Source organism: Panthera tigris, chromosome D4 (assembly GCF_018350195.1).
Source record: "Panthera tigris isolate Pti1 chromosome D4, P.tigris_Pti1_mat1.1, whole genome shotgun sequence".
NCBI classification, from domain to species: domain Eukaryota; kingdom Metazoa; phylum Chordata; class Mammalia; order Carnivora; family Felidae; genus Panthera; species Panthera tigris.
The window spans coordinates 6,480,331-6,494,701 of NC_056672.1; the positions used below are offsets into that span (position 1 = coordinate 6,480,331).

Consider the following 14,371-nt stretch of genomic DNA (forward strand, 5'->3'; position numbering starts at 1 on the left):
CTCTTAATTTTGGCTCAGGCCCTGATCTCACGGTTTGTGAGTTCGAGCCTGTCATCAGGCTCTGCACGGACAGGTCAGAGCATGCTTGAGATGCTCTCTTTCTCTCTCTGCCTTCCCCACACCCTCAAAAATAAACAAACATTTAGCCTACAATCACCAAGCACAATCTGCAGTGGCATAAACACTTCTCTCCTTGGTCACTGGCATATTAGAAGTCCAGACCTTGAGACATTATAGGTTTCTATTACCCAGGATGCCAAGGACATACCTTGAGTTCAAACTAGGTTTCAATGGGCAACATACCAGCACTGTAGCACACTCCCTTGTACTTGACAATGTTGTCATGCTGCAGGGATTTAAGGATTTCGATTTCTCTTTCAAAGTCTCTCAGGTGCTCCTCAGTACTGTGCTGGAGCTTCTTCACGGCCACCACCTCCCCAGTGTTGTCTTGTAGAGGGTCATACCGGCACATCTCCACACTGCCAAAATTGCCCTAAACGGCACATCACAAGAGGATAGAAATCTCAAGTTTTCCAGAGAAATTACTAATGAAGTTTAATTAGGCGACATTCCAGTAGCTAGAATTAGCAGACATACCTCTAAGCTTACATTAGGCAACTTTCAGAATAAGAAAAGGAAATAATATTTCAACAGGTAGGTAGTAAATCTATAAATTTGATTTCTTCAAAAGGAATTATGGGCTGAAATATAAACAACTTCAAACAAACATTTAAACAAATCATGAACATGATTTATTAAGATAAGCCAAGATAATTCCTAAATCTCTATCACTAATTTCCAGGATGATCTTTGCTTCTTCACAATATACCCTTTGATATCACTGTCAGTGAGCTGGATGGAACAAGGAAGGGTCTGTTACGGACTGAGTGTCTGTGTTTCCCCCAAATTCCTATGACAAGCCCTAACTACCAGTGGGAGTGTACTTGAAGACAGGGCCTGTGAAGAGGTGATCATAAAGTGAGGCCTTACTCCGATATGGCTGGTGCCTTCGTAAGAAGAGGAAAAGACACCAGAGCTCTCTACCACATGAAGACACAGCCAGGAAGGTGGCCATATGGAGGCAGGCCAAGAAGAGAGTATGCAATAGAAACTGAACCCTGCCAGCACCTTAACCTTAGACTTTCAGCCTCCAGAACTATGAGAAATAAATATCTGTGGTTTAACCCCCAGTGTATGGTATTTTGTTACAGCAGCCTGAGCAGACTAATACAAGGTTGATTTATTTGCTAAAAGTGGAACTCGCAGTTGAAAGAATATGGACATTTCAAAGGTCCTTCACACATGCTGCAGCAGACACTTTTGAAGGGGTCACCTTCACTAGATTTAAGCTCTCATAAGCAGTGGAAAAAATGTCAATTTTATCATATTCCTGCCAACACTAACCATTGTTAATATTTCTAAATCTTTGTCAATTTGATAGGCACAAATCAATCTCACTGTTTAAATTTGGAATGCCTCTACTTTCTTTTGGAAGAAGAAGGTAAAGGCAAACACTGTGTGGGAAGAAAGATTTAGGACAGGAAACCAGAAGAGAATGAAAATGTTTGGAATGGGCAGGCACCACAGAAGAAATCAAATAAGGGAGAATAAAAGAACTATCAATTAAAACAGTCCTAAGTACCAGCTAATGTTGGAAATCAATTTGCAATGGAAACAATAAACATTTATTGATGTTTATTGATCTGATTTCTTTCTTAACAGTGTTCGAGAGTTGAAAACACAAATAGAAAAAAATAATTCAGAATTTTATTGTTCCTGCACTAGGAAATGACGGGGAAAGTTAAAAGAGACAATCATGGGAGGGAAGGTGACAGCACTGTGGATAGCAGCGGAAGCAGAGTGTAACCGCTGTACCAGGAGGTGTACCTCCTCTGGAAAACGAGAGTTGGATCTAGAAGGTGGCTCACAGGCTTCAGGAACAAGAAAGGGTCAAAGACACTGGCAATGACAAAGACACCAAAGGAGGATGTATGTGTTGGGAAGAGTCTAAAGATACGAAGTTATAGTCAAGAGGGAGATTTCAGGGTCTGAATTCCATAAGTAAGATTATTATAAGGGATTACAGAATTCAAACTGCACTCATTAACATGTTCACAGACTGAGATTGGGAAATTTAAAAAGGTATTCAATGGATGCCCCAAATAATAGCAGGAGTAAGGTGAAGATGAAAACAAGGAGTACCAAAAGTACTTGAAATGTGGATTACCAACCAAGATGTTGGCCAATGATGAGGAGAGACTAACCATATTCAATACATAGGACTATATATGATGCTGGAGATTCTAACTTTGGAAAAGTAGCAGCAGGGTCCAGATCTGTGTGTCCCAGATCTGCATCAGAGAGTAATAGGTAATAAAGAGGATTTCCAAAAAGCTAGGTTTTAACTGAGGCGACGAGTAAAGAATATAAGTATATGAGGACGTGAGTATAAAAGATCACAAAAATACTCATTTTAGAATTCTGATAGCAGAAGAAAGTTTTCACAATATTTTCTTAACTCTTTTTATGAATATTAAAATATACCATTATTTCTGTTGGTTTAAAAAATATGGAAATAGTCTTGAGTACTCCTTTGAATATTTTTACCATGCTGCTAATTGAAAAGAATAAAAGAATGCAGTACACCAAAAATTGTGCTTTTATAAAATGAAAAAGTGATGTGCACTTTTGTAGAGATGGTGTTTTAGATTGCTTCAATAAGGCAATACAAATAGCTAGACCACTGAACAATCAATTCTTTCAAATAAGCGAAGATGAAATTAATATTATATTGTCAAATGCAGCTAGAAAATATCTACATTAAAAAACTACCACTAGGGGAGTCTGGGTGGCTCAGTCGGGTAAGTGTCCAACTCTTGGTTTCTTCAGGTCACGATCTCAGGGTTCTGCTTCCTTGGCTTTGAGCCTGCCTGGGACTCCGTGCTGTCATTATGGAGCCTGCTTGGGATTCTCTCTCTCCTTACTCTCTGCTCCTCCCCCATTCACTTGCACACACGTGCTCGCTTTCTCTCTCTCTCCTTCTCTCTCAAAATAAACAAATAAATAAATAAACAAACAAACTTTAAAACTGAAAAAAAAATGCTACCACTAAGGACCATACCATTTTCTTTTAGCTTCCTACAAACTAAATTACTGAGAAATACATACGGTTGTAAATATATTTTGAAAATGTCACCCTTACAGTCTCCTCAATTTACATTATGTTTAAAATAATGTTAAATCCAAAGAACTGTGTAAAAAGCTAAAAATGTTATAAAAAACAGGGAGGGGGACAAAAGAGAAGAGACTCATAAATATGGACAACAAACTGAGGGTTGCTAGAGGGGTTGTGGGAGGGGGGATGGGCTAAGTGGGTAAGGGGCATTAAGGAATCTACTCCTGAAATCATTGTTTCACTATATGCTAACTAATTTGGATGTAAATTTTAAAAAATAAAAAATTAAATTAAAAAAAAACTAAAAATGTTAAAAATCAAAAGGAAAAAAGCTCTAAGCTGCAATAATGGGGAATGTTGTAAATATAGTACAGTATATTCACTTACAAAATTATGTTTCAAAAGAATATTAATAATGGGAAAATCCTGATATAACAAATGAAAAATAACGAGAATTATATATATATGTATATATTTTTTTAATTTTTAAAGTTTATGTATTTGAGAGAGACAGCATGAGCAAGCAGGGATGGGGCAGAAAGAGGGAGAGAGACAGAGAATCCCAAACAGGCCCTGCACTGTCAGCATGGAGCCCAATACAGGGCTCAAACCCACACAGCAAGACATCATGACCTGGGCCAAGATCAAGAGTAGGATGCTCAGCTGACTGAGCCACCCAGACACCCTGAGAAAATTGTATATATAGAATGATCTCCCTTCTGAAGCAAAGTTTGTGTGTATGTGTACAGAGACTGAAGTGAAAGAAATGCATCTGTATTTTCCAATTACTCTGCAACAAATACGTGTCGCTTTCATAACCGGAAAAAAGTCACTCTAAGAAAGAAAATATACTTTATAATTCTATAGTCTGATCTTTCCTCCTTGCTCATCTAAATTAGCGATGTTTTAATGTATTCTTTGTTACGTCTCTTTCTTAAATACTAGCACATATCGCTAAAATACGTTCATTATATTCATTATATCCATACACCAAGATCTAATAAACAACAAAGGACTGAAATTAAAAGCTACATTGTGTGGAGAGACAATGAATGTATGAATGCTATATGCTTCCAGAAAAGAGGAAAATTAATGACAGCTGGAGACATCTTAGGAAAATCTTTATGGCATAGATAACACTAATATGGCACTCACTATGTAAGGAAACACTAAACACAAATATTTCTTTCTCTTTTATTTAGGAGTATGCTTAGGTTACAAGTTTAAAGGTGTGTCTGTACATATTTTTACTTGTTTTAAGAAGAGAAAACTGGTGACGAGGGAGAGACTCACAAATGCCACAGACAGAATCTAGGGTAAGGTAAGTTCTGATTCTAAAAATCAAACTTTAAGATTTATTGTATCACTTTATTTATTTTTAATTCTTTAATGTTTATTTAGTTTTGAGAGAGAGACAGACAGAACACGAGTGGGGGAGGGGCAGAGAGCGAGGGAGACACAGAATCCAAAGCAGGCTTCAAGCTCTGAGCTGGAAGCACAGAGCCCGATGAGGGGCTCGAACCCATGAACCATGATAGTGGTTTAGATAGCCAAAAGATAGTGAAGGTACACACTTTGCTGTCTGGAACATTCATTTTCCAAAAATGGGTGAAAGCTTAAGGGGAGGTGTGGCTGTTAGAATACTGCTCCATTACCTCCCAGTTTATACTTCCTAATTCATTTCTACCCCTAAATCAGTCTCAACCGCCAGCTATGAGAAAGCACATCAATATTTAATAAAGAATAAATAAATAAAGGAGAAATACACAGTTTGGATTATATAATAAGGTAAATGAGGAGGGAAACACTATAATGATTTTTTAAGGAAGTTCAAGTATCTATTACTTTTAGAAAATAATGTAAGAAATCAGAAATTTAAATAAAAGAGTATAGTCTGAATAGGCGGATAGTAAATCATAGGTAATTACTGAACTAACTGTAGGCTTGTTATATTAACTTAAACTTTTTTTAAGTAACTCCCATCTATGAATATATGTAGATGCATCACATTTATAGGCCTAAGTGTTCTTTTATAAAAGTACATTTTAATAACATAATTTACATACATACTTAAATCTAGCTGAATTTGAATTAATGCAAATATTGAATGAATTATGCTTAAATTAATGAGACTTTAGGGTAATTATGAATAATAAGGAATTGTATAAAAAACAAAAAAATACCCCAATAATGTCAGATAATACTCCTGAAAATAATTTTATAATATTCTTGTATAGGTAAGTATACTACAATTCACTGCAGAACTGTTTGACTTAGAAATATTTATTGGGTAATTTTATTTTATTTTATTTTTTTAATGTTTATTTTTGAGAGACAGAGAGAGAGAGAGAGAGAGAGAGACAGAGCACGAGTTGGGGAGGGGAAGAGAGAAAGGGAGACACAGAATCTGAAGCAGGCTCCAGGCCCTGGGCTGTCAGCACAGAGCCTGACATGGGGCTCGAATCCACGAACCACGAGATCATGACCTGAGCCGAAGTCAGCTGTTGAACTGACTGAGCCACCCAGGCACCACTTTTCTGGGCAATTTTAAACAAATTCCAATCAAGTACTGAATAACAACATAGTGTTGTATCCTATTTTTTAAAAATTCTTACAACTAATAACCAAAATTAGGTAAGGGCCCTATTAATAGAATTTTACATGAAAAAGCAATCTTTAATTAGAAAACTATGTGATATCTCAAATAATATTGGTACAAGTGTCACTTGTACCAATTCACACATTATGAAAATTTTAGAAGTTGTGATCAGTATGAAATTTAATTTAAATAGTGAATGTACTTATCACACTGTTAGTTGCAATCCACCTCCTCCAGCTAAGCTATAAACTACCAAGACAATGGCTACATCCTATATCCATAGCGACCAGTCGGGCACCTGGAACTTAGTAAGAACTCAAATATTTGTATATTAAAGCCACATGAGGGGCACCTGGGTGGCTCAGTAGGTTAAGTGTCCGACTTCAGCGCAGGTCATAATCTCCCAGTTTGTGAGTTCAAGCCCTGCGTCGGGCTCTGTGCTGACGGCTCAGAGCCTGGAGCCTGCTTCAGATTCTGTGTGTCCTTCTCTCTCTGCCCCTCCCCTGCTCTCTCCCTCTCTCTCACTCTCTCTCAAAAATAAAAATAAACATTAAAAAAAAAAAACCCACATCATTTCAGGAAAAAAACTAGCAACTAGAAGTAACTCAGACCCTCCCAATGATGTCTGGTTCCTAGATTACCCTTTAGATTTTCATGCACTGGCTTAAAAATTTCTGACTCCTAAAGTGAAGGAATCTACAGTGGATTTTGGAATTTGAAACATTGTTTTCCTAGAAAATGCCCTTATTAGCATACAAATGTTCGTATATTCACGTTCATATTGACACCTGGGAAAATACAGAAGTATAAGTATTAAGAAGCTTATTAAAAATACCCACATCAACTGAAGATAATAAAATTTCACTACACATTGTTCCCTTTACTTCAAGTAAGTTGCATTTTATTTTCCAAAACCTTCTGTACAGTCTACCAAAAAACAATCTCTGGGAGATAAAATAATTCACATTAAAAGCTGGGATCTATGGACGAAAGAAATTAAGTGGCTTGTTCAGAACAACAGAGAAAAAATAATTTCAAGGTTTTCATGATTTTGTGACTAGTGACCATGTTACTAATCTAATGACTAATACGTCTGGTCATGAAAATATTTGCATATAACTAACAATAAATCAAGATGTATTCAACCACAAACATGTAAGTAATAAATATGTAAGTCATATTACAATACTTTCTGCCTTTTCCATAAGCAATTTATTGTTCCCAATGTAATCCCTGGTGAGAATAAAATAATCATTTTTTTATGTCTTCACAGTATATGATTTGCCCCAAAAAGACAAAATAGAAGATGACAATAAAACTGAAGCATACTCAAACAAAATCAAATATATGCGTGAGATAGCAGAAATAACATGGAAATAGAAATAGGGAAAGGTTCTGATCTCACAACTACTACGTAGTTGTCTGACCAAAGACAAGTTACTTAACTTCTTTGGACCTTAATTTTTCTCCCTGTGAAACGAAGAGGTTAACTAAGTCTAAAGCACCGTCTCCCAAACTCTTCTGGACAACGCTTTCTGAACTGTCCACAGAGAAATTTTAGGAGTGGGGAATTGGAGGAGTGGATGACGAAAGGTTTATTAAGTTTTGGACACACTGCATACTACCAAGAAATTGATGCTGTCAACACAGAGGTGTGGCCAAGATGCCCAGTGCGGTTGGCAGCCTTTAAGTTCTCTTCCAGTGTTCTCCACCTATGACATTCATGCTCTTCTACAATCCCTTGCCCTTGACTGTAGGCGGAATTTGTCAACTCATTTAAAATGAACAGAATACGGCAAAAGTGATGAGATGCCATCCCTGAGATTAGGTTATAAAAAGACCATGACTTCCACCTTGGGTGTCTGCTCTCAGCTGCCATGCTGTGAGGCAGCCCTGCAGAAAGGCTCACATAAGTGAGCTTGGAGGCAGATATTCTGAGCCTGTCAATAACCATGTGAGCGAACCTGGAAGTAGATCGTGCCCTTGCCAAGCCTTCAGATGAGAATGCAAGGCCTGGGTGACAACTTGATTGCAGTCTTGGGAGAGACCGGGAGCTGGAACCACCCAGTCGCTCCCAAATTTCTAATTCCTAAACTAGGGTGAAAATAAATGTTTGTTGTTTTCCTCTGTTAGTTTTAGGGTAATCTGTCACACAGAAACAGATAACTAATACACCCCAAATACCCACATCTTCTATTTCCAATTTGTAAGCCACATGGTACAGAACTCTACGCTAACAAGCTTAGGGGAAGAAAGAGAGCTTACCACTTTAATTGGACCTGTAAAGAACTAAGCTTTTCCTGGTCTTACTTAAAATATGTAGGCTATGTATGACTGTGTGACTTTTAGCAGATAGAAGACTGTCTTGCTAACGAACATGGTCCAGTCAGACAGATTATTTCTTCCTGATACGACTAGAAAAGGAGATAGGTAGAAAGGCTTACTTAGTTATTCCTTTCTCTACTGCATAACTGAAGTGCCTCTACCAAGAAAGACTCCCACGGTCAAATCAATAGGGGAAATACTAATTATCATCCTCTTAAAGATGTTCAATGCACACTACATGTAAAGTTCTGAGAGGTTCTTCAGTAAAAGGAGCTATTTATTGAACACGGCGTTTCTCCAACATGTGATGACTAAGCCTTTTTTCTATAGATACTTCCTAAAATTTTGCAGAAAGTGAAAATTAGAGAATCTTTAAAGCCTTTATTTTCTGAATAAAATGTTCTATGATTATACGTTAACCCTTTACACTTGATCTTAGCCAAAAGGCCGAGAAGCGATACATACGTTAGCTATGTAAAAAAACTCTGACACCTCACCTTGCCAAGCTGCTGTAGAAATTTCAAGTGTCTCTCTTCAAACTGTGTCGGGTCTCGGTCTTCAAAAGCTCCAGAAAACCCGAGGGTGCCTATCCTATTTGGCAACATGTCATTTTCTGTTAATAGCTCGTAATCTGGAGAGAGAAAGTACATGAGTACTGTGGGCTGGCAGATTACATCGTCTGGGCTAAAAGGTATGTATACAAGCTAACCAAAATAATCAGAATGATCTAGAAACACTAAATACAAATTAATATAGGACAACTCTAATAGTTTAAGCTATATTAACAAAGTCTTTATTACCCATAACTTAACAGGCTTTCAAAAAAGACTTTTGCAAAGGAAAATTACTTGCTAAAAACAGGCAGTTTTAGTAGTATTTTTAAGTAAGATTATATTATTTTGACTTCCGCGGTGAGAATGGTAAGTAGTACTGGAACAGGAAATACCTATGGGTCAGATATATGTACATTTAGCTACATATTTTAAAGGCGGAGCGGGCAAATAAAAACAAACCTACTTCATGTTTAGAAAACCACTCAACTATAAAATATAGCTAAACAAAAAAAAAAGAAAAATTGCTTTTAAAAAGTCAAATAAGCCAAATAAACTTATACAATATACATTCATTAATTGGTAAAGTAAAACCGGGTTATTGAAGAGGCCTCTGTTAAAAAGGGAGAGACTGCTGAATCAAGAAAACTAGAATATGTACGAAGTAGGAAAAGTCATATGAACATAAGAGACTAAGTCTAAAAGGCATCAATGTTCACTATATTGTACACTTGAAACTAACATAACACTGTATGTTAACTAACTGGAATTAAAATTAAGACCAAAAAAAAAAAAAAAGATATCGAGGAACTTCTTGTAAGGGATTACAAAATTAGTAAAGATTTGTTAAAAACTATGAAGATAGAAAGGGGACCCGGAAAAGCAGTAAGACTATTCCATCAATACATACCTGGAGTAAACAAACTATTAAGGTCTCGTATGATGGCTCTGAAAGAAGGTCTAAAATCTGGTTCATAATCCATACAATTATTAATAAGATTTGCTAATTCTGTCCACTTTGGTGCAGGAAGCTGGTGCCTATCTTCATAAAACTGGAGCTTCTATAATGAAAGAACCAGATGAGAAATTGTATAATGTGATAATCAAGCTTTTTTTTTTTTAAACATAAGATAGGCTAAAAAGTATCAAATCATAGGAAAGAAAATCAAGGGTCACAAAGTAAGTCCAACTTCACAGTGGATATAAACTCACTCTTTGAGAATCCAAAGCACTCAGAGGCTTGTCTCCTCCACTGCAGATTTCCCACAAAGTGGTACCAAAACTCCATTTGTCTGTTGCCAAGTTTAGATTTTTAGGATTTTCAATGCATTCAGGTGGTACCCATGGTATTCTCTCCTGAAGAACTTTGAAATGATAGCAATGAAGTATGGTTAAATAGTTCCCACAAGTAAATGATTCTTTAATATGCAAATAATTTCAAACTGATTTGGATAATCTGGTCTTTTTTGCGTGGCTGTGAGTTGTGTGCACCACACAAGCAAATGTACACATTTACGAGCCACAAGGGACCTTTGAGGGCATCTAATTCATTATCTCAGCTTTAACAATGACAACACTGAGACCCATAAAAACTGAATAATTTGCCTAAAGTCACAAAATTTGTTAGCAGCATGGAGAGAATTAGAATCTTAGACAACAAACTGTGGATCAACTAAACTTCCTTTCATTGAGCCATAGTGTTTCAACTTGTGTCCAACTCTCTCTACCCTTCCTAGGAGTTGTGCATTCAATAAAATTTTTTTCCCATAACACTTGTCCTAAATTGCCTTTTGATTTTTGTATTTCTTTACAATGCGTAAATAGTAAAGGTAATGTTAACATCATTCTGAGCTAACGATTCAGGAGCAGTGGCAATTCCAACTTGTACACGAAAATACAAGGACCAACAGACAGATGAATTACTTAATTATCCCAAGATATTCTGAATACGGAATTGATACAGGTGGTCTCTGCTAAGATCATGGAATTTCACAAGTAAAGGTGCTAGGGTCTTTTTTGACCTCATCAGAAAACCGTCATCCAAGGAAGGAGACAGAACTTTTAAATCCACCTTCTGGTAATCTGGTATGGATAAATAGAAAAGTAAATAAAATGATATAGAAGAATGAAGGATAATCTGCTGCATCTTTTAGTATATTTTGGTAAAGCAATATGAATATTTTTGCTAATGAAGAGATTAAAGAGTACAGGTTCCTTTCTCTTTCACCGTATGAAGAAATTTTCTCCTTAATTTCCATTCCAAAGAATGAAATTTCCCTTAATATAGGTTCTAAGATCCTATAACATTTTCCGCCTTATTGTCTGTCTTTACTGTCAGAGAAGCTATCAAGTTTCAATACTGTTGGCTCAAATAGGATACATCAAGGCACAAATGTTGATCAATTGACAGCCTACATCTAGTACATTCAATTAGAGAAACTAGCTAAGATAATGAAATACAGTTACAACATTATTTGTACCAAGAAAACTCCTTTCAACCATGTGACTGAAATTTTTACTTTGTTAAATAGAAAGCTAACAAACACAAAAGATTTTTTTTTCAAGTTTTAAAAAGTCAGAATTAGCTGAATAATTAAACTAAATAAGATCTCAAAGTAGGTAATAGGTCTTCTCAAAATTTTATTTAGTGACTGAAGGAAAGAAAAATTTAGATAATTTATTTGTGTCTCAAAGAATATATCAGAAATTTCACATTAAAAAATGGATAAAATCTGAACTTCCATACAAGCAGGGATTAAAACTGTTTAAAAAATCATTTTACAGTCCATGATAACATGCATATAAGAAAGGAAAAATGGAGACTGGGATGTAACTATAACTTAATTTGGATTGCTAAAAATGGTAGTTGAATTTTATTATTAATCAAGAACATGTCAATAAAAGAGTTTGAGAAAAAAATTAACAACATGCTTTTTGTACCACTGTCCAAATAGAGACGTGGAATCACTATGTCGTTCACCTGAATCTAATGTAACATTGTGTGTCAGCTATACTCAAACAAAAAAAATCAAAAAGAAAAAAAAGTTAAATGAGATTCCTGTCGAACTTACTGTCCTTTGGCAAAACTGTAATACTAATGCCAGGATCACTAAGTTTGATGAAAGGAGGATTTCCTGTCTTTCTGTCTTCTTCTCTGATAAGCAGAATATTTTTGGCACACACATTCCCATGAATAAGGGCTTTTTCTTCCTGTCAAAGTTAAATGCACATTCAAATATCAATCCACAAATATTTGAACACTTAGTATATCCAAAGTCCCAAAATGGATTTAAACGAACAAAATAGGGCAGTATTAACTAATAAACATTAATTTGGAAGCATGCTTTGACATAAAAGAAAGTTTTACGGCAGCACTGTGCTTTTTGTTTTACTTTTCAAATGACACACCAATCTGCACCCATGATGAAACAAAGATCTTAAAATTACTCAGTTCCACTTCATTTGCCAAAGCTGCGATTTTAAACAGTAATGAGTACTGTTCCTGTTCAGCGGCAGGACACGGGTGCACTCTGAGGGGTCCGATCACCGGCGGCCCCTCTGGTATTCTGCTCCTCTGGCAGTGCTGCTTTCTCACCACACATAAGGGCCGGTTGTCCACAGGTACTATAACAAGGTATTTTCTGCAGGGATTTTCTGCTATCCGTAGCTAGCAGAACGTGTTTCTGCGTAATTTTTTGTTAAATTCTCTAAACCCAACGGACACAAACTACAGACTGTCTACCAGCCCTTTTAAGAGAAAGGATGACAAAACTCTTTCAGAAATGATTTTACATAAATAAATATATGCCTAAAATAATCTCTTTCACCAACTAACAGATTCTTTTAAATGACTCAACGTTCATTCACAGATTTCTTTCTTGTTCCTGGGTCAAGATCCTTTCTACATTGCTTCGGAAGACAGAATGTTTTTGATAAAAAATTACACTTATTACTTACTAGAAAATGCATGGCCCATGCCAACTGTTTAGCCACTTCAAGTTTCCATAATATACTTATAGAATTTTTATTCTTTTTCAGGTATGTATCTAATGATCCAAATTTTACAAACTCCTGAACCAGAATATCTGCATTAAAATATACGAACAATAAGGCTCAAGTACAAATACAATAAAAATACATGTAATTTTAAAATTTCATAAAATATATTTATAATATATGAGTATTATAGGTAAAGAGATTGAATTATGCAAAATCTACTAATTTAAAGAAAACTTAACAACGATATACCATTGTATTTTTGGGTTTTAGTTTATTCACAAAAGCAAGACATAGGTATCTAAACAATTACGTATATATATATAATTTATAATATATATGTTATGTACTTTTCTTATAATGTTAATATACATATATAACTACTCCAGCATACCTCCATGTATTAGTACTGAATTATGGCTGCTTTTTTTAAACAAATGAAAGTTTCTCAGAGTTAACTTCTCTTGCCTGATACTACAGTAGCATCCCCAGTTTTTTGTTTTTTTTTTAAGTTTATTTATTTATTCTGAGACAGAGATAGTGCCAGTGTGAGAGGGGGTGAGAGACAGAGAGACAGAGAGAGAGAGACAGAGAGAGAGAGAGAGAGAGAGAGAGAGAGAACACTCCAAGTAGGCTCCGGGCTGCCAGTCCAGAGCCTCACGTGGGGCTGAACTTAAGAAACCGTGAGATCATAACATGAGCTGAAGCCAAGAGTCAGACGCTTAACCTACTGAGCCACCAAAGTGCCCCAGTGTCCCCAGCTTATCTGTGGTTTTGCTTTCCACAGCTGCAGCACCCATGGTCAACAGGTTCAGAAGCAGATGATCCTCCTTCCGACTTCCTGTCAGAAGGCAGTAGCCTAATGCTATGTCACAATGCCTACGTCACTCACCTCGTTCCATCTCATCACATACATATTTTATCATCTCACATCATCACAAGAAGAAGGGTTAGTATAAAATATGGTATTTTGAGAGAGAGAGAAATCACATTCACATAAATCTTTATTACAGTATATTGTTATTACTGTTCTGTTATTATTATTATCTCTTACTGTGCCTAATTTATAAATTAAACTTTATTATATGCATGTACGTATACGAAAAAAACATAGTGTATATAGGGTTGGCTACTGTCCTCAGTTTCAGGCATCCACTGGGGGTCTTGGAACAATATCCTGCAGATAAGAAGGGACTACTGTATTTAGACATCAAAACTTCCTGAAATTCTTCTTCTACATATAAAAATTTATAGCAATGTCTATTCTATTACAGGCATTAAGGAGAATGTGAGTTTGAACTCCATTCATCCTTTTAATTTATGCTGCAAAAAAGCAAAAATTTGTTTTGCATGGCTTTATCTTTAAAAGTATATTTTTAAAATAGTATTATGATATATTTTGCCAGAAAAACAAGGGTTTGCTTCTAAAAAACTCCTGACTGCCTTTAAGACATATAAAAATGTCCAGCCCTGTCAGTATTGACCAAGTTCCCCAAAGCCAAGACTATTTCTACATTAAGACATGTTATTTAATAATTAAACTGGGTTTAGGATTTATTTACAGTCATCTAGTACTAATCTGTAATATAATAAGCTCAGGTTCTCAATTTCAAATATAAATTTATTGAGATTATTTTATTGTTTCTTAAGCATAAACAGTAAGTTCTATAAATGAGAAAAAAAGGACTTCATCTTTTTAATCATAAAAAAGGAAAATTAAGATAA

General features: G+C 35.7%; 1 protein-coding gene and 1 pseudogene across 7 annotated transcripts in view; both read right to left on the minus strand.

The window, feature by feature from the left end:
• Positions 1-14,371, minus strand: part of JAK2 (Janus kinase 2) — a 117,147-nt gene that overhangs the window by 13,223 nt on the left and 89,553 nt on the right. For all 7 annotated transcript variants that reach the window (XM_042964830.1, XM_042964833.1, XM_042964829.1 and 4 more), the window contains 6 exons: positions 12,608-12,735; positions 11,722-11,860; positions 9,863-10,014; positions 9,561-9,711; positions 8,597-8,730; positions 304-493 (listed from right to left, as the gene is read on the minus strand). In XM_042964830.1, the coding sequence (XP_042820764.1) occupies positions 304-493; positions 8,597-8,730; positions 9,561-9,711; positions 9,863-10,014; positions 11,722-11,860; positions 12,608-12,735 (894 nt within the window). The remainder of the gene's footprint in view (positions 1-303; positions 494-8,596; positions 8,731-9,560; positions 9,712-9,862; positions 10,015-11,721; positions 11,861-12,607; positions 12,736-14,371) is intronic.
• On the minus strand, positions 8,425-8,558 carry LOC122233354 (annotated as a pseudogene).